The sequence below is a fragment of the Danio rerio genome, chromosome 5 (assembly GCF_049306965.1).
Source record: "Danio rerio strain Tuebingen ecotype United States chromosome 5, GRCz12tu, whole genome shotgun sequence".
Classification (NCBI taxonomy): Eukaryota; Metazoa; Chordata; class Actinopteri; order Cypriniformes; family Danionidae; genus Danio; species Danio rerio.
The window spans coordinates 7,457,365-7,481,577 of NC_133180.1; the positions used below are offsets into that span (position 1 = coordinate 7,457,365).

A 24,213-nucleotide genomic window follows, 5' to 3' on the forward strand; every position below is an offset into this window, starting at 1 on the left:
TAAATTGTACGAATTAGATCGTACGAATTCATACGAATTAACCACTAAATGAAAAAGTTACAAATTGCCGTGAGATTGTGTTGGGTGTGTTGTACAGTCTATTATAGTTCCTCAAAATAGCAACGCGCTAGCAATGCACCTTAACACACCTCTTTTTTTTAGACTAGAACACCTATGTGCGCACATATGAGCGCAAATGCATTTGCTATTTAAACAGCGTGGTGAAAAACATGAAAACGACTCTTGCGCCAAGCTGAAACTAGCAAACAACAATTGTGTCGCGACTTGCGCCACATTGCACCGGGTGTACGATAGGGCCTAATATTGTAGTCAGTTTGATTAGTATAAGTTGAGCTGAATTTATGAAGAATTTATGACAGTAGCTGTGTCTCATTTTAGAGGTTGCATCCTCTGAAGGGTGCATTTGAAGTTCGCTGCGACATCGCGGCGCGACGAAGGCTGTCTCATTTCAAACAATTTCGAAGGCTCCTTCAAACGCAGCCTCCAAATGTGTTCATCGTTTCCCAGGTAATGAAGGACACAAGCGGTAGATCCATGAACACCCCTAGATTCATTACGCGCTGATAACGGCAGGACGTTTTTAAAAGCAAACTCTGGTTTAAATGTATGAATTAGGTTTATTTTACGTGGATATCTAAACACGTTAAAAAACAAAAAGAGTATGACATGTCCTACTAAAGAGCGAGTTTAAAGACAGTTTACATGTTTGTGTGTACATGTATGGACCAAAGGAAATATATTTCCAGTTTTTATAAACAATGTTTTGCCTTCAGATCACTTAAAATAAGTTTTAAAATCACTTTGAAAAAAAAACTCATTGCAAATTTTATCAGCGCTTATTAACAGCAGCTGTTGGTTGCTAGTTGACCTAGATCTGTCCTCTGTAGGCTAGATCATCTCATTTCCAAACGCTCGGTTCGGCCTGTGTGGACTTCGAAGGACTCACCTTTGAAGTCTGCATCCTTCGGAGGGTGCAGCCTCTGAAATGAGACACAGCAAGTGTATCCTTCATTCATTCATTCATTTTTCTTCGGCTTAATCCCTGGTTATCAGGGGTCACCACAGCAGAACGGGTGTGTGAATGTGAGTGTATGGGTGTTTCCCAGTACTGGCTTGCGGCTGGAACGGCATCCACTGCGTAAAAAAATATGCTGGAATAGTTGGTGGTTCATTTCGCTGTGTCGACATCTGAACTACAGACTAAGCTGAAGGAAAATGAATGAATAAATGAACGAATATAGGGTGTCACGGTGGCACAGTGGGTAGCAAGATTTTCTCACAGCTAGAAGGTTGCTGGTTCGAGCCCTGGCTGGTCAGCTGGCGTTTCTGTTTGGAGTTTGCATGTTCTCTCTGTGTTGGCGTGGGTTTCCTCCCGAGTGCTACGGTTTACACCACAGTCCAAACACATGCGCTAGGTGAATTGGATAAGCTAAATTGGCCGTAGTGTATGAGTATGAATGAGTGTATGGATGTTTCCCAGTGATGGGTTGCAGCTTAAAGGGCATCCTCTGCTTAAAACATGTGTTTGATGAGTTGAAGGTTCATTCTGATGTGGCGACCCCTGATTAAAAAAGGGACTACGCTGAACATAAAATAAATGAGTTTGAAATGTAACCAATTTTTTTTTTTTTTAGAATTAAGCAGATTTTCATCTTTGTTTTCATTTTTTTTTCTTGATCTTCACTGCACAAAAATATGCCTTAAATGTTTAATTTGCATCAGTCAAACTGACCACAAATATGAAGTTAAATTTGTATAGCTGGAAATATAAAACCTGATCAAATGATCAAGATAACTTAAAGTAGCATATAAAGATCACACTTTACTATAAGGTTCATTATTTGCTAACATAAACTACGAATGAACAATACTTGCAGCATTTATTAATCATAATTTAACATTTACTAGTGCATTATTAACATTCAAGTTCATTCTTATTATCATTAACACACTGTGAGTTAACATGAACTAACAATGAACTACTGTATTTCCATCATCTAACGTGAACAAATACTGTAATGAATGTATTGTTCTATTACGCCCCGAGTCTAGGGGAAAACAACATGGGCATAATAAACAAAGAAAAACAAATGTGTTGGGGTGGTGTATTTCCCAAACAAAACAAAAACTTAAGGCAAACGTTTCCCTTCGGTCGACATCCAAAACTCAGACATTCAGTTAAGAGTATATATGAATAGATTTATTGCAGAAAAATGTAGATAATATAAATGAGCATGTCTTCAGAGTGACCTCTGGCCAAAATAAACAAAAGAATCTATAAAATAAATGCACTAAATTACCTATTAAGAAACCTACAAGAAGCTTACCTTACTCCCTAAACATAGTCAAAAGTAATAAAACTAATAGGCGGGACACCCCTACACACTCAAACTCTCAAAATAGGTTAGCATATGAACATTAGTACAATATTGGTTGTTGGTCGTCGGCCGGAGGGGTGAGGGAAATCCAGGAGCTCCACTCCCAACAACGGTCGCAACGCAAATGAGCTCTCTGAATCCTGTCGGAAGCTCCATTATATACAGGCCTCCGAGACCAGCAGCCAATCAGAGCGCGGGATCACGCCACTATAGGAGCCTATGAGACAAAAGAAAAACAACAAGAAGGCGGGACAAAGAGAAGACAGTACAATTCGCAATAATAAATAAATAAATAAACTTCAGTTGTAACATGTTCATTGTTTGTTCATGTTAGTAAATGCATTAACTCAGCGGTTCTCAAACTGTGGTACGTGGGCTTCCTTTTAGTGGTACGCAGATGAATCAAATATGTCATTTGTACATGCTACATATATTTAAATAAGTTATCAAAAATTATTTATATATGAATATGATGACATAATGCCTATATTTATGAGTTCCAGGCATTTCCAGGTGCTGAGAAACTAGGAGTTTTTTTCTTGTTTACTTTTTAAGAAGTGACCTGCCATTTTTAACTTTTAAAAGCACATTTTAATTTAAATGTTCTTAATAATAGGAACTATTATGCCTCGTTTTTGAACTGTATAGAGCTTTAGCTGCTTTACTGGACCTAATACGCTACTGTATTCCAATACTGCTCATTATGGTGGTACTATTGTGTCACCGCTGGCTTGCATGGTTCAGGATCTGAAAAGCTATGCATCGATGAATTTGCTCTTCAGTGTTTGGACTCTCAGTAATGATTTCAAACCACACTGAACTGAGCTAAACTGAACTGAACTTAAACACTAAATACTGAACTACTCTGATCCAGTTACTATGAGCATTTATGTGAAGCTGCTTTGACACAATCTACATTGTAAAAGCGCTATACAAATAAAGCTGAATTGAATTGAATTACTTGCAAAGACAACGTTTTACTGAGGTGGTACTTGATGAAAATCGTTTGAGAACCACTGCATTGACTAATACAACCTTATTGTAAAGTGTTTCCATTAAAAACTGTTTAATAACTGTTAAATATACATTTTACAGTGTATATTTAAGAATGTTTTGATAATTGCGTAGCCGAAAAGAAAATATTTTGTCAATCTTTCGTCAATCGGTGATCAAAACTTTACTCCACCTAAGCAAAAATGTTAAGATGCTGGCTGTGTTTCAGGATGGGAGTTTCCTGCACGTTCACATTCAGCTCCTTTCTGATACAGTTTAAAACACCCTTTCCTTGATCCCAATTAACTCCTGATGGAAAAACAAGTAGTCCCGGTCAACATTTTTTCTTGCTGATTGTCAAGTTTCAATGTGGAAATGAATCAACGCGTGGAAACACGGAGACCTCCTTAGTTGCAAACAGTGTTGACTAAAACCTTTTTTAATGACAAAGTAAAACCAATAACATGATTTGACATATCTTTCTGAATATTTTAATACTGAATGCTCCTTTCAGAAAACATTACGCCATACATTCAGTGTTGAGATTAATTGTTATTAGAAATAAACATTTTCTGGCTGTTTTTTTAAAGACTGTAGACATAACGTTTAACATACAGTACGTTTTCCATACTGTAACATATGCAGTACCATATTATAAACCATATCGTGAATGCAGTGCAATGTCTAAAACTTTTTACTTAAATGTCTGAATTGTTACAACACCAGAAAAGAAAAGACTTTAGCTCAAAATAAGAAATTAAATATTAGCAAAATATACCAGCACATATACATGCATACTATTTACTACTATACTATATAAGTGTTATGGGAACTGGAATTTCATTGTTTATTATTAATTTAATTATTTATTTAATTATTAATTTAATTTAAGTGAATCATTCAACTATTTTTATTGCATTTTAAATTATTAGACAGATTTAATTTAAACTGTTATTAATCATTTCCTGCCATGTAAACTACATTTTAAAGGGTCACTTCACCTTTCCAAAATTTACATTTTGTCATTACTCAATGTTGTGGCAAACTTATCTTTCATTCACCTTTGGATATTTTAAATCACATCTGAGATATTTCTGTCCATCCATTTAAAGTCTTCTCTGATGTAGAGATATTTTTTAAAACTCCATATGAATTATTGTGGTTTAAATCAAAAACTCATATTAATTGTAAAATATCTGTAAATGTCTGTAATGAACATATTTAGTTTATTAAACAGTTCAATGGTTTCATATTTAGTGATTCAATTGTGTTATGAGACCTTGGTCTTTCCTGCAACAAATTTTGATGTTGAAAAGTTGGAAAAAAGTGACTTTTAGTGATAGTTTGAAGTGAAATATTGTTTGTATTGGTGTAAATCATGCTACAAAAACTTTCTGATAAACTGCCTGTATACTTTTCCTGTTATTTGACTTAATTCTCTTAATATTAATTCTTATACAACATATTACTATTTAATATTAATACAATTTTAAAATAATAATAAAATTTATTTGTACTTAAATGTCAACAAAAATCACTTTTATTATAGAGTTGAATTTTCAACATCAACAGTCGACAGAGCAAAAATAAAGCTATCATACTGTAATTCATAACCTAAAGAAAAAATAATAATCACAAGATACAAAATCTATTAATTAACCAATATTTTTTTGTACAATGTATGTTGAGCAGATTTAGTTTCGACTTAGTTTCACTTGTAAATTTTGATTAGCAAACAATGTTTACATAGTTTAAATGTGGTTATGGAAGTTCAAGTTTGCTTGCTTGATGTATAAGAACCATAGACTTTAAAATATATAGACGTAGTATCCGTGACGTCACCCATAGGTTTCTGAAGAGCGCAAAAGAAGCCACAGGTAGGCGCGGCCAACCGTCGCCATTTTGTTCACGCGTCGTAGCACTCATGGCGGGATACCAAACAAGGGCAAAGAGGCGGGGAGTGAGCGGGGCTACAGACACCTGCTGGCATTTTGCGTGGACCTAGCTTAGACACACTTTACTTTGGGAGAACGCTTAATACTTTATCACCTGCGACTCGTTTGGGTTCTGACAACTTGTGCTTGGCTGTACACTATATCAATAAAGTGTTTAGTCTTTTAAAAACACTGCTGTAATATATTGAGCCACTAAGTATTGTTCTAATGATGTTGTACAGGAGGAAAACGCAAATTACTTCCAAACACCTAAGATAGAGTCTGTGTTAGTAAATGCAAGGCTATTTATGAAATCCAGGCATAAAACTGTATGACAACGCTTCAGATGACTGTTCTAGAGTGCATTAAAGAAAAATTTAGGGTTTTTCTTCAATGCATTAAAGAAAAATATAAATGATGGATGATCTTAAATAAAACAAATACATGTATAGAGATGCTATATAAGTATATAACTTTACTCACATGGGAAACGGAGGCCACGTGAATGGCTTGTGAGCACAATTATGTTCACTCAGCATCCCATATCGTCTGGGAATTGTAGGAAATAATCCCAAAAGGCAACTGACTGTGTTAAGCCACATAAAACAACACAGAAATACGATGAATATGCCGAAATCAGTGACTAATCTGCTGGAGTCAGCTGAGGTAAAGTGACGGCGACAGCCAGACCTAGCTGTCAATCAAGTGGCCATGCCCTTAATTATGCAAACTTAATAAAACCTAATATAAAGAAAACAGATGAGTTATAAAAAAATTCACCCCCCACACCGTTGTCATGAAGGGTAATAGTAGCTTTATGAACCAAAATCGTTCTTTGTACCAGGATGTAAACACCTTTTTTTCTGCTGTAAAGTTGGCCATTCTAACAGTGGGCCCAATTGAAATTTGCTCTATTATGGAGCCAGGACTAGCAGATTTTTTTATTACAATTACTTTCGTATTGGCCTCCCGAGGGAGAGCGGGAGGTTGCCGCTTGATGAGAGCCTATAAGGTTCATTCTAGCATGTTACGTGGTACATTTAGGCCCAATCCCAATTCTAGCCCTTCCCCTTACCCCCTACCTCCTTGTTTTGCGCATTCCCGTGAAGGGTAGTGTCCCAATTTTCTTTAGGTTGAAAGCTAGATAGCACTTCGAACAGAGATTTTTCAGGACCACACTCGAAACCAAGGGGTAAGAAAATTTCCCAGAATACACCAGCCACAACTGCAGGATAGTTGCAGACGGAATTAAGGAGATTCACAAATTAGTATTGTATAGTATAGCACATGTTTTAATGCAACACGCACTCATTGTTTTTTTAAAAGCATGATGGTAAAACACATTAAAACAAAACATCAAAAACGCTAAATTTGGTTCTGTAATCCCTAATAATAACTCCTGTACAGCAGTCCCACAACATTCTGATGCTCGATGACACTCGAATACACTGTCTGTAAAGTCTAGAGGCTGGAAATGGGCTTTTACAGTGTCTGCTATAATGTTAGTGTTGTTTTGGTGTGTTTACATGGATGAATATGGCCACTGTGTCAATGCACAGTACAGTTATGATCTTATCACCACGTTAGATTGTTACGATAACATGATACTGTTGCCTTCAGTGAATTCCTGTAGATAAATACCAAAAAATAGCACAACTGGAATAACTACAGCTGTCACCGTTGTCTAATCTCATATGAAGCAAGAGATCGCGATGACATATGATGACGTGCTCAGGTGCTGTAGTGCTGTCCCATTTCCTAGGGGTAAATTTTGAAGCCCTTCCGTTTCACACTCTGTTTTAAGGGCCATGGGAAAGGGGTAGGGGTACAAAAATAGAATTAGGATTGGGCCTTAACCTACCTCAAGAACAATTATGTGTGACGATAGCAGCAGATTCAGAACTGTAATGGCTATGCCAGGGGTCACCAATCCTGGTCCTGGAGGGCCGGTGTCCCTGCAGGGTTTAGCTCCATCTTGCCTCAACACACCTGCCTGGATGTTTCAAGTATACCTAGTAAGAGCTAGATTAGCTTGTTCAGGTGTGTTTGATTAGGGTTGGAGCTAAAATCTGTTGGACACCTGCCCTCCAGGAACAAGTTTGGTGACCACTGGTCTATGCTAACGAGAGATAGATCGTCTCTATCTAAATTTTCCAAAGTGGGCGGAGCTATAAATGCCTATGTTTGACCATAGTGGCATAGAGGTTCAAATCTCTTATGCCCCATTTAGACCAGCAGCGACTTTGTAGTTACCTGTCACTCTGGGTGGCGACCTGCTTCAAACGCAGGGGTGTGTAGGTATATACAGCACGAATGCAACCGGCCTCTGAGTGAGCTGAGAGAGGATCACAAGAGCTCTGCTGGTGTTCCTATTGGCTATCGCTCAAGAAAGTCCTTCTTTATTTGCATAAAGTTGAAGGATTCTCAGCTTTGTCGCATCGCTCGACACCTCTACCTGGTCGCCAATGGTCACTGTCGCTCGTGTAGACGGAGGTTGTCAGAAATCACTCGCTCTCTGTTGAGAATGAACGGTCGTTTTGTTGCTTTGCCGCTGTGAGTCGCTTGTGAATGAGGCTTACACCTGTTTCACACCGCTAGCGCAAGCAGTGCCTGAGCAGAGCGTGAGCAGTGTGTGTTTTTTTGGCGTCCATGTTAACAGATTAGAGCTTTCACACCACACGCAGCAGCAGCGAGTCAGAGCGAGGCGTGAGCGTCGCTGAAGCAGCAGTGCCGCAATAGTTTTGGCGCTGGGTCTATTTTTGCCACGCTGCTCACGCTCAATTAAAGTGGCAGTGCATTGATAATGACCAAAACACATTGAATGACAGTAAAAAGTAGCAATTTTACCCAACAAATGCATTAATAATGTCAACTGATGTTTATATAGTCAATCAAATGAACTTAAACGATTAAAAACTGCAACACATTTATTTAGGCCCGAACTACAAAACCAAATGTAAAACAATTTCAGTATCAGTCTTGCTTAAGTTGCACGCTAGTGTTGCAGGAGAGGGGAAATAGAAGCGGCCGCTTTAACCGTACGTTCACACCGAAAGCGGCGAGAGCGTCCAAGGTCGCTCTGGCCGCCCTGGCGACAACGCTGTCTGCCTTCAGCTCCTGTGGCGAGAGCGTCAAAACTCGCTACATTGATCTCGTATTTAAAGGAGCCGTTGCAGCATATCAGTTACATTCCTGCATAAAACATGTTTCTAGCGTGAAAATGTTGCGCATTTCTTATCAAATTCATACAACAATGGAAGATCAAGTTGCGTGTGGTGTGGCTTTGCTCTATTTATCCAATATGTGTCCATATGTCTGAAATATCCTGAAGCAGCAGTACTGTTTTGTACATTCACATCGCGTGAGATTCCCGCTTTTTTAAGATAAATTTAAATAACATTAATGCACATCAGTAACTCGTCAGTAACTTATGTAATGTATGTTTCTGTAGGAAAACATTGTAAATAATTGGAAATCCGGCGACCGCAATAATCAAACCCTTGGGAACAACTGTGGTTGGAACCAAAGTTCACAGGTCTGTGTTCTCTGAACTGCTGTCAAGCGGTGGACGTCTTCATTCTGATTGCTTGCCGCCGAACCACGTCATAGCTCATTAACATAAAGTTGACTTCATTTCAACTCTCCTAGACGCTCATGCTGGCGAAGACGCGCTGCGCTGCTCCTCGCCGCCTATCGCCGCCGGCTCTCATTGAAAATGAATGACTTCCGGCTACTTTGACGCTCTCGCTGCTTTCGGTGTGAACGTACGGTAACGCCTGTTTCACACCGCAAGCGTCAGCGGCGCGTGAGCAGAGCGTGAGCAGCGCGTGTGTTTTCGGCGTCCATGTTAACAGATTAGAGCTTTCATACCGCACGCAGCAGCAGCGCGTCAGAGCGAGGCGTGAGCGTCGCCGAAGCAGCAGTGCAGCGATAGTTTCGGCGCTGGGTCTATTTTTGACGCGCTGCTCACGCTCAATTAAAGTGACAGTGCATTGAGAATGACCAAAACTCATTGAATGACAATAAAAACTAACAATTTAACCCAATAAATGCGTTAATAATGTCAAATGGTTTATATATAGTCATTCAAATGAACTTAAAACAATTAAAAACGGCAACAAACATTTATTTAGGCCCGAACTACAAAACCAAATGTAAAACAATTTTACTATCAGTTTTGCTTAAGTTGCACACTAGTGTTGTAGGAGAGGGGAAATGGAATATTTACGGGATTTGTAGTCCATAGCGAAGTGTATTGTGGGTAGTGTAGTGCGACACGCATGCTGGATTATGTGAGCTCGCTGTGTTCTGTGCAGCTAGCAGAGCAAGAAAGTTTTCAATCGGCTTTGTTTTATGTTCACTCGAGTTATTCCTACCGGGAGCTGTTTGCACTGTGAATCTGACAACACGAAAATAAGTAAAAGAATGGCATGCATTAATTACTTTTGTCCGTCTCATCATCTGCACGAGCATGAATTAACGAGCTGTTATTCTGCCGCTGGACATCACTGAAGCGGAGAAAGTAACACTAGTTTGATCATGTATAAATATCATTATAACTATATTGTATAAATATGATTATAACTAGGTCTACAGCAACCTGATAATCAAAAAACAAATGACATGATATCACAGGCGATTGTCTTCTGACTGTAGACAATTCTCATATAAGTTAGCTTGAGAAGCATACAGTACTATTTGATCTATAAAATTTGTAAAATAAACATTTGCAGGTTAATGAAACAGCATAGGAGGGGGCTTGGTACAGATGAAAAGTTTAAAAAGTGTATTTGTATATAGAGACATGGGTAACTAGATAGAATAGACAGAGATAGGTTGATCTCAGCAGCAGCTGCCGAAGAGCTGCGCGCTGCAGACGCAGCTGGTGTGAAAGGCAAACGCCTGCGTGCTGCTACTGCTCGACATACGCGCTGCTCACGCTCTGCTCACGCGCCGCTGACGCTTGCGGTGTGAAACAGGCGTAAGACTGCTGTTTACGGGAGTTGTAGTCCACAGCGAAGTGTATTGTGGGTAGTGTAGTTCAACACGCATGATGGATGATGTAAGCTCGATGTTTGCTGTGCAGCTGAAGCAGAGAAAGAAAGTTTAATTCGGCTTTCTTTTATGTTCACTCGAGTTATTCCACCCGGGAGCTGTAAACCGGACAACACGAAAATAAGTAAAAGAAGGGCATGCATTGATTACTTTTGTCCGTCTCATCCTTTGCACGAGCATGAATTAACCAGCTGGACATTACTGAAGCGGAGAAAGTAACACTAGTTTGATCATGTAAAAATATTATTATAACTAGGCCTACAACAACCTGACAATCAAAAACACAATTTTCACTCAGGGCTGTTCATGCTAATGAGGGAGAGATGGTCACTTATGGGCGGGGCTTTCCCCCTCTGATGACACGTACAAAGAGAGAATGTCAATCAAAGTGTTTCTGCAGACTGTTTTTATAAAGTGTGATTATAAACAATATAATTAATAATTTTTTATCATTATAGGCTGGGTATATTCACACACTGTCACCACACAACTGTGTTTAAACCCCCTTATAAAAGTCATTTTTTCATAATAAGTTCCTTTTAAAGAGGAAAAGTCTCTGTGTGTTCGGTGCAGTGCTATACAAAGTAGATGAATGAGTTTTCCACATCATGTGATTATATTGTGTATTTAAGCCTAAATGGAGTGCTGCATTGATCAGAACCCAGACTACATATAATAAACTTGAAAAGCACACATAAAGGACTCGGATTTCATGTCGTAAATGCAGCAGGTGCAGTGTGACCTCACATGACCTCAAGTTTTCCACTCGCTTATTATGTTTTCTGTCTCGTTCGTTCAGTTCAATATGCACGGGGTGTTTACAGGATGACTCGACATCATTACCAACATTAAGCAGATCAACCTCTCTTTATATTCTCTAATTGAGGTTAATGTGTCATTGTGATATAATGAAGCTTTTGATCCTGTTATTATTCACAAACTGTGCCGAAACTAAGCTTTCCTCATTGCTACATTTCTGCTGTGATATAATAGACCGTGTGTGTGTGTGTGTGTGTGTGTGTGTGTGTATGTGTGTGTGTGTGTGTGTTTCTGTCTGCAGTGTTTACCATTTCTACAGCTGCCACTCACACTTCCGTGCTGGATCATGTGACTGTGATGTCATCATCGGGGGAGGGTCTTCAGAGCGCAGTGGGGGAAGATTTAGAGTCTGACGATGATCAGGATCCATCAGGAATGTTCATCGAGCCACCTTTTTTTAAAGGTACACACACACACACTTAAAAACCACTAAGATGTCCATTATTCTTGGATTAACCTAATTTACTACCCAATCAAAGCCTTTTAAAATTTTAATTAGGTTGTTATTAAGTACAAAGTATCTCAAATTAACATTAACATTTTTAATTCACATAACACTAGTTGGATGAATCTCGCAGGGAACACGTGATTGGTTCATGTTTGATCCCAAAATCAAAAGGAAAATAATAAATGGGATAATTGGGCTTTATTTACTAACACACATCAAACCTGCGAATACGTCATGTATGAGTCAGAAAGGTTTAGAAATGAACTACATATCTGTTAAGGTTCAGGAAGCATGAGGGAGCGAGGACTCAAATGCAACATAAGATGATATATTATAAATTAAAATAAAACAAAAAGGACAACAAAAACCACCCCGAGGGGGGAAAACATAATTATAACACAAAAGGGTAAACAAACTTGGCTGGGCTGGCAGGACAGGACTGGAACACGAACACAGGAAAGTATAGACGACGAACTGGCACAGGACAGCAGACATGAGGAGAATATAAGCAGAAGTAAATTAACACACAAACTGATGAACATACATGTAAATAACTAATAATGGAGGGTGGAACTAGACCAGGGGTGGGCAAACTCGGTCCTGGAGGGCCGGTGTCCTGCACAGTTTAGCTCCAACCCTCCAATCAAACCAACCTGCTTATAGATTTCTTGTGATCTTAAAGACACTGATTAGCATGTTCAGGTGTGTTTGACTAGTGTTGGAACAAAACTCTGCAGGGACACCGGCCCTCGAGGATCAAGTTTGCCCATCCCTGAACTAGACCAGGGGTTCCCAAACTTTTCAGCCCCTGACCCCCAAAATGACAATGCCAGTGACTCGCGACCCCCAATATCCTCTGAATTCATGGTCGTGGGGAGTGGAGAACATGAGTCTGATTCCAGCGACGCTCCAGGGACAGACGAGTCTTCGTTGAGGCCATCTTCCAGCCTCAACCACGGCGAATGAAGCTCTGCACAAGACTTTCGGCCAGCGGAGAAATTAAAATGGTCGTGCCCAACTGAGTCTGGTTCCCTCAGGGTTTTTTTTCTTCACTCCCATCAGGTGAGGTTTTTTTTTCCCTCTCCGCTGTCGCCACTGCCTCGCATGGTTCAGGATTGGTAGAGCTACGCATCGATGAATTTGCTCTTCAGTGTTTGAACTCTCAGTAATGATTAAATCACACTGAACTGAGCTAAACTGAACTGAACTGAACTTAAACACTAAAACCTGAACCACAATGTTCCAGTTACTATGACCATTTATGTGAAGCTGCTTTGACACAATCTACATTGTAAAAGCGCTATACAAATAAAGCTGAATTGAATTGAATTGAACTGAGGTGGTTATAAATACAGAAACCTTGCATACAATGGTGCATACACACCATAGACCCAAGTCTATTCTTCGTTTCTGTTTTTTAATGGATACAGTGCTGTAAATGGACCAGAAAGTTCAACCTGGTGTTATAAAATCAGTTCGCTGCATCTGATGCTATTGCTGTGTATTTAATATAATGTATCCAGGGGTCACAATCCAATAGAACAGGGGTGCTCAACCCTGTTCCTGGAGATCTACCTTCCTGCAGATTTCAGTTGCAACCCTGCCTGTAGTTATCAAGTGCTGTTCAGGTCCTTATTAATTGATTCAGGTGTATTTGATCAGGGTTGGAGCTAAACTCTGTAGGAGGGTAGATCTCCAGGAACAGGGTTGAGCACCCCTGCAATAGAAATATAAGCTATTATAGTAACTATATAGTATATATTTTTTCTCTTCAGTAGGTTATGAATAAAATATGGTAAATCTTGAAGTTTAATAAAAATAAATCGATTTTTGGAAATCACCAGGGGACCCCCCTTCATTGTCCCGCGACCCCTCTGGGGGTCCCGACCCCCACTTTGAGAACCACTGAACTAGACAATATACGGGAGAGCACATGACACAGAGACAACACAAGCCATGTGCTCACATAAAACGGGACAAGAACACGCAGCCAATGAGAGAACTTATTAACCGTGCGTTCACAATAAAATACAAGACTGAAGCACACAACAAAAGCACGCGACCACAATGTAAACGCAGAGCCACGCGCTTAGACAACAGACGCAAGACACGAGCACACGATAGATGAAAACACCTCATCGTGCTCTCACACATATGCAATGCGCATGTTTCATCTCAGCGCCAACCAAAACAGAAACCAACAAGATGGAGACGCTGAGAATGAAACACCGCGATGCCGACAGAACAAAAGACAAACAGTACAAGAGAGTGCGTCTTCAAGCCCGCACAGACCCTGCGAGTTCGCATCAAGCAGGAGCGTGCACAGTGACATCGCTAACCACTAAGCCACTGTGTCGCCATTCCCTAATCCTACCCAAAACCTAAACCCTACTTCTACCTTACTAACTATTAATAAGCAGATAATTAGTAGTTTATCGATCTAATAGTCTTAATTTTAGTTTCATTTGTTAATAGTGTGATAAGTGTAATAAAAGTTCACAACCATACGAGTGTGAGTAAATGGTGCAGACGTTTTTTATTTTTGATAATAATGCAAGTGTAAACAAATGTTCTCACACACATCTTGCATCTTTCAGTAACCCAAGCCAGTAAAGGAGACGAGCAGAACCACAAGCGCTCCGGACGCAAGAAGAACAAAGGAAGAAAAAGGAATAAAAACATCACTCCTGTTCAGCCCAACCACACGTCCAGTCACCGGAGCCGCAGCACCACCGCTGACCCCTGCCTGACCTCTCATGTAGATTACTGCATCCACGGCCACTGCACATACCTGCACGGCCTGAGCGAACCCGTGTGTGTGTGAGTGAACATTACTCTGGCTCAATTCTATTCAATGACAGAGGTGGTCAAAAGTTTTACATTTAAAGGAAGTGCTTTGAAATGTGCATTATTATCCGATGTTGGATGTAATCTCAGCTGACACATGAAGGGCACTATCATACACCCGGCGCTATAAGGCGCAAGACGTGTATGGCATGTTTTTTGTGCTATTTTCAGACCAGTGCAACCATAAATTTCAAATTTTGCACCATGTTTTTAAATAGCAAATCCATTTGCGCCACTTTGTGGACTCATGGGTGTGCTGGTCTATAAAGGAGGTGTGTTAAGGCGCATTGTTGGCATGTTGCTAATTTGAAGAAATAAAATAGACCACGCTATTTACCAACATTAACCTGGTCTAAAGTCCAGCGCAGAGCACGTCCAAATGCTTACTAGTGATGGGTCGTTCATGAACGATTCATTCATTTTGAACGAATCTTTAGTATGACTCGGGAACTACGAGTGCTCTCAGATTGATTCGTTCATCCGTGCGTGCGCACATTTGTGCAGGTGGTATGGATCATTTCAAGTCATTTGAGTCATTCATTGCTGAAAGGCAGAAGCCAATCATATGCGTTAAGAGCCATAAAAAGAATTGAACCGTTTAACTCTCGAGTCCTCTATCGGGTCTGAGTCATTCGTTCATCACAGGCCAATCATATGCGTTTAGAGCCAGAAAAAGAATTGATCCGTTCATCTCTAGAGTCCTCTATCAGGAGTCATTCGTTCCTCATGGACAAATCATATGCGTTTAGAGCCGGAAAAAGAATTGATCCTTTCAACTCTCGAGTCCTCTCTCGGGTCTGAGTCATTCGTTCCTCACAGACCAATCATATGTGTTTAGAGCCGTAAAAAGAATTGAACCGTTTAACTCTCAAGTCCTCTATCGGGTCTGAGTCTTTTGTTCATCACGGGCCAATCATATGCGTTTAGAGCCAGAAAAAGAATTGATCCGTTCATCTCTCGAGTCCTCTATCAGGAGTCATTCGTTCCTCACAGACCAATCATATGTGTTTAGAGCCGTAAAAAGAATTGAACCGTTTAACTCTCAAGTCCTCTATCGGGTCTGAGTCTTTTGTTCATCACGGGCCAATCATATGCGTTTAGGGCCAGAAAAAAAATTTATCCGTTAATCTCTCGAGTCCTCAGGTTTGAGTCATTCTGTCACATGATGAACGAACAACTCAAGAACCAGAAGACTCGAAAGGTGAACTAAATATCATGGTTCCTATCGACTCAGACTGTGTACATTGGTTAAGATTATATGTGACTGTCAGTGTAACGTGAACGAACCACTGACATTTGAAGATGTGAAGAGGTAAGCTGAGCAAAGAGACAACAATACCTTCATAGACAAAAGAACAGGTAAACATTGAATTATTATTTTCTCCTTCTTATTGTATTCTAGTTAGGACTTATGTGTCGAGTGATCAATCTCTTGGGCTAGTTGTAGATGTGTTTGGAAGCAATTCATAACATTTTAGTAATATTTTGGCAAATTGAACCAAATGAACGAAATGACTTGAAAAAAGATTCGTTCATCTCGATGAACGAGACTCAAAGATCCGAGTCAGTAAAATGATCCGAACTTCCCATCACTAATGCTTACACATTGCTTAATACACACAGGATGTACAGAAGTACACATCTTTACATATGAAAAGCATTAAAGGATTAAAATATTATAATAACTATTACTTTCTACATAAATATAAAAACCGCTTTGCCTTCTTCGCCCTGGGGTGCTTTTTTCAGTTTATTCATGACAATTTGCATTAGTATAATGTTATTATTATCAGCAGTATTATTTATTATATGCATATTTATATTTGTTTTAATAAAAGCAAGTTTAGATTTGTCCACCTGTTGGGTTTTGGAGACGTCTGCATCACCATATGGGGCACAAGAACAGGACGTGTGTTTGGATATAACTCAGTTTTTTGACCACACTTCGTTATTATTTTTCATTTATTCGTTCGCTGGAAATTAAAACTGAATTAAGTAATAGTTTCGAAAAAAATCTTTGCACTTAACAAACAAAATTAAATATGCAGGCTAATGGATGTTTTCAGTGGAGTGAGTTTCCACCGTTTCCTCACTCCACGAAGGTAAAGGAATAAAGAGGCAGAATGGAGAAGGCTTGTTCTTTATCCTCGCGCTGCAGATGCTCTGTTTAACTGTTTTCTCGCTAGTGAAGCGTTCAGTTTTTCCACTTACAAAGTCCACCTTGTAAATAGCAAATGTGCTATGGCATGATGCAACTGGCTTTTATACTGTGTTCACACCAGATGTGGTACGCGCATATAAATCACGCTATTTGCACATAAATAGACCATGAACTTTTTCATTTTACTTGAAATTCACTTCACAATAGACGCAGATTCATGATATGGGCAGGGCTTCTGTCTGCCAGGTGACTCTAGCTTAGTCGCTAAATGGCTAACATGGATTTTATAAAGGATATAGCTGTGTTTATGTGCTTTAGGAAGACTGAAAAACAGCATTGATTTGTTTGGAGCCATGCCTGAGTCCACTAAATCCATAATGAGGTGCCCCCAGCTCTGTTAGTTCATCTGTTTAGCAGCAGTATCAACAGAGATTTAGCAGACAGTCTACTAATACTCAAATGGACCATCAAAATAAAGTGTTACCATATTTATTTTTCCTACAATAGATGTAAATGACTAGTTTCAAACATTCCTCAAAATATCTTTTGCGTTCAACAAAGAAAAGAAACTCAAACAGGTCTGGAACAGGTAGAGGCAGAGTAAATGATTAGGTGAACCCTTTACCCAGAAACTACACCTGGATGATGGAAGCTTTCAGCTGTACTTCCGACTGAGCCGAGCCCAGTTTGATGAACTGTTGTCCGGTGTCAGCAAGAGGCTTTTCCCTCAGGACACCAACAACATAATTATAATAATAGAATTAACAAATTATTCTAATGTAAATAGAATAAATATATAAATATAATGCACTAAGCTAACATATTAGAATAATTTCTGAAGAATCCTGTGACACTGAAAAAAAACTTGTGGATAAGTTGGCGGTTCATTCCGCTGTGGCGACCCCGGATTAATAAAGGAACTAAGCCGACAAGAAAATGAATGAATGAATAGTTTTGATTTTTTATTTCTGATAAATAATTTCTTAAATTAATAATTTCTTTAATTATTATTAGTTTTCTAATTAATTATAAAAAATTAAGTAATCAGTTAATACAATTTTAAACAACCGTCCAGTACAATTATTACATTAAATTATTTGTTTAATTAATTATTATTGTTTAATTATTTCTTTAATTTATTGTTTTGTTAATTAGTATTATTATTAGTTTTTTATTTATTTTTGCCCTTTTTTTAGATAGGACAGTATTCAGACTGGAAGCGAAGTGGGAGAGAGAGATGGGTGTAGGGTCGGGAAATGTCCTTTGCTGGGATACGAGCTGGGATACGAACTTGAGATGCTCTGAAGTGTTACCAATGTCGGCGTGCTAACAACTGGGCTATTGCGCCGAAATTGTCAATCATTATTATTATTATTATTATTATGGAATTTAATTATTTCTTTAATTAGCTATTATTAATTATTTATTTAATTAATTGATTTTTAATTAATTAATTAACTAATCCTTTTAAATTAAGAAATTCAAATTACTGGGTTGCAGCTGAAAGGGCATCCGCTGCATAAAACATATGCTAGAATAGTTTTCGGTTCATTCCACTGTGGCGGCCACTGATATAGAGACTAACCTGAAGACAAATTATTTAATGAATGAAATTAAACAATTAATTAAATAACTTTTGACAACCAGTACTATTAATGCATTTGTGGGAAAATGCTGTGGTAAATTTCGCAATGTCTGATTGTTTCAGGTGTAGACGAGGTTATGATGGTGAGCGCTGTGGCATCCAGCTTCTGGAGACATCTCGAGATGAGAGCAGCTCTGAAACCACACACGCCGCCCTTGTCATCATGGCTGTCGTGCTGTCAGTCATCAGCTGCTTAGCCATCCTCATCATGGTCTGCGTCCAGTAAGTACAGCAAATAAGAAAATGCTAAAAGTGCAGCCACACACATTCATTCATCTCTCACACAACAAACAAGCCTGGCTTATAGCAGGCAGCTTTTGTGGCTGCAGTAAGTCATAGTACTTAGCTCTCCTGTGGAATTTGACTTCTTTATAAAATATTTATCAAATGTGGAGTGGCACGATGGCTCAGTGGTTAGCATGATGACAGCACATAATATTTTACTAGTTATTTTTCAAGATACTAGTATTCAGATTAAAGCGATATTTAAAGGCTTAACTAGGTTAATTGTTAGGTTAAAGTTCTGTTAATAAGACCATACCTGGCAACACTCCAGTAATTCACTCCTCTAAACTCCTGTAGGGGTTCATGGTGGCGCAGTGGGTAGCACGAACACTGCACAGCAAGAAGGTCGCTGGTTTGAGCCTCGACTGGGTCAGTTGGCATTTCTGTGTGGAGTTTGCATGTTCTCCCCGTGTTGGCATGGGTTTCCTCCAGGTGCTCCAGTTTCCCCCACAGTCCAAACACATGTGCTTTAGGTGAATTGAATAAGCTAAATTGGCCATGGCAAGAGTGTATGAGTGTTTCCCAGGGTTGGGTTGTGGCTGGAAGGGCATCCGCTTCATGGAACATATGCTGGATAAGTTGGCGGTTCATTCCACTGTGGCGACCATTGATTAATAAAGTGACTAAGCCGAAAAAAAAAGAATGAATGAATAAACTCCTTTGATTTGTATGGCCCAATATACAGTAGTTTTAAAGAATAAATCACTTCTTCCCATGCTTGTCAAGTTGCCAGATCTTGTGCGAAGCTCATCACCTCACACAACTGACGAATTATTCAAATTTCAAAGTATTTTTTTACCTCAATCTGGCAACATGTTACAGCCCAGTTGATTTCTGCGCCGGTGGCAGATGCGGGAGTAGTAGGTAGTAGTAGAAATAGACCAACCACCACCCCCAATATCCAACTTCCATCCCCCAATAGACAATCAAAACATTTCTTAAAGGGCCAAATTTGACGTTAAAAGAAATGTAAAAACTGCTTTCATTCCAGTCAAACCAGTTAAACCAGTTAAAAAAAGATCAAATAAAATAGAAAATACATTGAAAATTCATTCATTCATTGTCCTTTGGCTTAAGCTGTGGTCACACTTGACTTTTCTCCCCATAGACTTCCATTCATACGCACGCGAATGCGTCAGACCGGAAATGCAGGGTCATGCGTTAAGTTTCGCAGTTCGCTGCGGTGCAAAGTTCGAGCTTCGTGAACTCTGACCTGCGAAATCGCATCACTTGACTGCGTGAGACCAATCAAGGATCAAAACATGACCTCTCTGGACAAAATTTAAAACATGGAGCGATCGCTCGCTTTTTTTATTGTCTAATAATCTTGTTTAATCCCGCCCCTTTTCGCAGCGACGTACGACAGAATTTCGCACACACAATGTGACCGTAGCTTCAGTCTCTATTTTAGAGGTCGCCACAGCGGAATGAACCACCAACTATTCTAGCATATGTTTTATGCAGCGAATGCCCTTCAAGTTGCAACCCGGTACTGGGAAACACCCATACACTCTCACACTCACACACACACTTATACACTACAGCCAATTTAGTTTATTCAATTCACCTATAGCGCATGTGTTTGGACTGTGGGGGAAACCGGAGCACCCTGAGTAAACCTGAATCGGGCTCAGGCATGGTTCACTTGGCTGGCCCTGGCCCGGTTGGAAGAGGTGGGCCTGAGCGCAGTTCACTTGGGCTTTCACGCGGTACGTTTGTAGTGTGAGTGCAAAACGTGTTTAAGGGACTGTTTCATATGGATTTATTAATCATTCAAACGCAAACTGCCGTAGCTTATCAAATACGCAAACCCCTCACTGCACCACAGCTGCACCTACAGCAGACCTCCTAATACCTGCAGCACGAAGGCTTTATGATTGTTTATGAGCGGCAAAAGTGGCGGATCTGTTCGGCGAAATATCTGACTCCGTGTCACTGCATCCCTAAGGACTGTTTGGCAAAATATCTGACTGCATGTCACTGCATATCAAACGACTGAAACGATATAACTAGCGAAATCCCCACTGTGCTGCTGAGTGACAGCGCTTCTCACTGAACAGCGCAGCAGTGATGACGTAAGCGTGCCGAGGCCCAATTGTGGTGTGAGTGCGGGCCGTCGGGGGAGACGGGAGGGGGGACAAGCGTGCTTTGGCCCGGTTCGAGTCAACTGTACATAGTGTGAGTACGGCCTTATTCTAGCCAAACTGAAAAAAAAAGAATAGGAAATACAATGAAATGTCCTTGCTCTAGGAAATCACTTGGGAAATATTTAAAGAGAATGTAAATTTCACTGGATGGTTAATAATTGTGCCTTCAATTGTGACTGCACCATCAGTTAAAAACAAACATGATCATATTTCTTTTGTTCTGTTTGTGTTTCCCAGCTATAGAACACATCATCGCTTCCAGGCGGCTTTCCTGAGCTCTTCTAACGAGAGAGAGAAACTAGAGAAGAAGAATATTATGGTGTGAAAGGAGAATGTAAGACTGTGTTTTATTTATAGGTCTCTAAATGTACACAAAATAGTCTTTTAGTGTGAGATTTGCCCATGCAGTGGTGTGTCAACACTTGGCTATCGAAGTCTCGTGGTTCGATTGTGAACGCTACTATCTGAGGTGCTGTTTACACTAATGCGTTGATGTTTTTATTGTGTTTCAGAAAAATGATCTCTGTCCACACTATACAGCCTAAAATGCATGATATGTGGCCATTTATGCTTACTGGGCATGTGCATATTTTGCTGGTGTCTGTGCTTGCAGTCCACCACTTGTGTAATTTTTGTATGAGAATGGCTTGATGAATCAGGGAATGATACACAATTGTTTAAAATGCCAATCAGAGAGGACTGTGGATAACCATGCCTCTGATTTCAAAGGTTTTTCTTTCAGTAAATCTATTCTGATACACCAGCATTTGTGAATTAAGACCATGTCCACACTAAAGGCTGATTTATACTTCTGCGTTAAGCTCATGCATATGGTCTGGTGCAGCCTTCGTCCAGTTGCATCGCTGTGGCTGATGCTGTTGTGCACCACTCAAAATTTGTAGCTACATGGCGCATCGACGTGAAGCGCAAGCTCTGTGATGGGTCTGCTTGGTAGCTGTGTGATGAGTGTGGGCGGTGCTAAGAACCGTGAGCCCGATGGAGTGAGTGTTTACACGTGTCGGGTCCTGTGAAGTAGAGGTCTGCCGACCAGATTTCTGCGCCGTGGGAATACATTTCCGAATAGAATGGGAGCGGTCGGTAACTGGTTGAATTTTGGACGGGAGCGGGCCGTCTAGCAGTATCGCTCCCGATTTGAGTGAGCACACGTATGTATGTGTGTGAATGAGATAGTGTGATGCTGTGTATAGCTTTTTTGTTGTGTGTGTGTGTTTGTGCTTGGGTGTTTGCGTGGGAATGAGAGAGGGAGCTTTGTCTGTGTGTGTGTGCTTGGTGCATATGTGTGTGTGTGTGTGTGTTTATACAGACAGCTTGTTATAGGCTGTCTGGACTCTGTATAGCTGGGTGGTTTTCGGTTTTGTTCTCCCCCCGCTCTTTAGCGGGATTGGGCGTGGCGGGTAGAAAACGGCGCGGGTTGGGCAGCAGGACAACAAATGCTGAATATAAGCGGGAGCGGTCGGGTTCGGGATAAAACCTTGCGGGAGCGGGATTCAAAATTTAGTCCAAACTCTACCGTAAAGGAGCTCCAGTTGGAAACTTTTGATTTGTGTTTCCCTTATGATTAAAGTTATTACTCGTCCGCCAGTTCCCGCCTCTGAATGAGTGAGTTTCAGCTTCCTGTTCATTGAGGTAGTGTCCAGATAAAACAAAACACTCGCGAAGAAACTCGACACAGAGGAACATAAAAACCTACTGCCAGCTAGCGGTTCGGAAGAAATATTGCAGAGCAACACAAACAGCACCCAGAAGTATAAATGCACTGATATGCGCAAGGCAGGGGCCCTGGGTCATGCAGATTACTCGAAGCAGAAGTATAAATCAGTCTTAATACATTTTAGTTTAAAAATACATATTTTTCTCTCTCTATATTGGCTGTCCTTCCACAGTGCATTTTTTGGGAACAAAAAAGTGTATCTTCTTGAAAATGCTGTCTATAGTGGGTAAATGCAGGTGATGCAGTGTGAACGGTGAAAACAAAGGCTTTCGGAAACGATGACGCATTTTAGACGTATGACATATTCAGCTAGCATGGTGGACGACATTAATTCTTTACATTTTATATAGCGCTTTTCTAGACACTCAAAGCGATTTACACATCCACCTGGATGACGTGGCCGTACTCATATTGCACCAGATCACACACCAGCTGATTGGGGGAGAGGAGACTGAGTGATAAAGCTAATTATGGTATGGGGATGGTTAGGAGGCCATGATGGACAGGGGCCAGTGAGCAAGATTGGCCAGGATGCTTGATGCTAAACCCCTACTCTTTTTCAAAGGACATCCTGGGATTTTTAACGATCACAGAGAGTCAGGATCTCGGTTTAACGTCTCATCCAAAACACTGCGCTCACTGAGTAGTATAGAGTCCACATCAATATACTGGAGCGTTGGGACCCACACAGGTTGAGCATCCCCTGCTGGCTTCTCTAACACCACTTCCGGCAGCAACCAAATTTTCCTGTGCGGTCTCCCATCCAAGTACACTGGAAAAATCAACAAAGTTGATTCAACTCAGTAGGTAGTGCTGCCGTCTCACAGCAAGAAGCCTCGGCTGGGTCAGTAGGCATTTTTGTGTGGAGTTTGCGTGTTTTCCCCTTGTTCGGGTGGGTTTCCTCCGGATTCTCTGGTTTCTCTCACAGTCCAAAGACATGCGTCTGAATTAGGTAGGCTAAATTGTCCATAGTGTATGAGTTTGAATGAGAGTGTATGGATGTTTCCCATAGATAGGTTGCAGCTGGAAGGGCATCCGCTGTGTACAACAAATGCTGGATAAGTTGACTGTTCATTTGGCTAAGGCAACCCTGGATTAATAAAGGGACTAACCGAAAAGAAAATGAATGAATGAATCAACTTAAAATTCTAAGGTAACGAACTTGAGGACGTTTTTAAGTTGACGTAACTTTCATCATAATTACTGCATCGACTCTATTTAAGTTCAGTAAACTCAAAAATGTCCAAGTTTGTTGCCTTAATTTTAAGTTTGTCAACTTTTTTTGTTTCACAGTGTACTAACCGGATGCAGCCCTGCTTAGTGTCAGTGGGCGACCATGTGAGAGTTGTAGAGAGCTAGCTGCCGACTATGTAAAACAGTTGTTTTGGATGCTGTCTGTTTTGACAGCTTTATTACCTACTAACGTCAGTTTGTACATGCTACATGTATAAACAGACAGAAAGTAAATAAACTGCAGGCAGACATGACGCAAGTTAAGGTGTGTTACATCTGTGCGCATGAGCAGTACATGAACGAAATCACTTCAGTCGTTTTAGTGTGTATTACGGAAAGAATCGAAACAATAATGTGGACAAGGATCGATTTTTGGATGAAAGCACCGTTTTCAAATGTATCCGGATTAGTGGAGATGTAGACTAAAACAAGGTCTTCAGTGTTTTCGTTTTCGCAGGTCAAGAATATCAGAGTAGCGTGGACGCCAGATGTAACCATAACAAAACATTTGCATA

At 40.2% G+C, this 24,213-nt stretch overlaps 1 protein-coding gene across 8 annotated transcripts in view; it reads left to right on the plus strand.

The window, feature by feature from the left end:
- Window positions 1-23,042, plus strand: part of areg (amphiregulin) — a 63,617-nt gene extending 40,575 nt beyond the window's left edge. For 2 of the 8 annotated variants that reach the window (XR_012406671.1, XR_012406668.1), the window contains 5 exons: window positions 11,442-11,603; window positions 14,246-14,468; window positions 18,365-18,523; window positions 20,971-21,957; window positions 22,001-23,042. Coding sequence is in view for 4 of the 8 variants with exons in the window: in XM_073951915.1 (XP_073808016.1) it covers window positions 11,442-11,603; window positions 14,246-14,468; window positions 18,365-18,523; window positions 20,971-21,058 (632 nt within the window). In the remaining 4 variants the exon portion in view is untranslated. Of the gene's footprint in view, window positions 1-11,441; window positions 11,604-14,245; window positions 14,469-18,364; window positions 19,051-20,220; window positions 20,794-20,970 lie in introns of those variants that run through there. The other 6 variants (XM_068218210.2, XM_009301165.5, XM_073951915.1 and 3 more) reach the window with 4 other exon arrangements.
- Window positions 23,043-24,213: the final 1,171 nt, after the last annotated feature.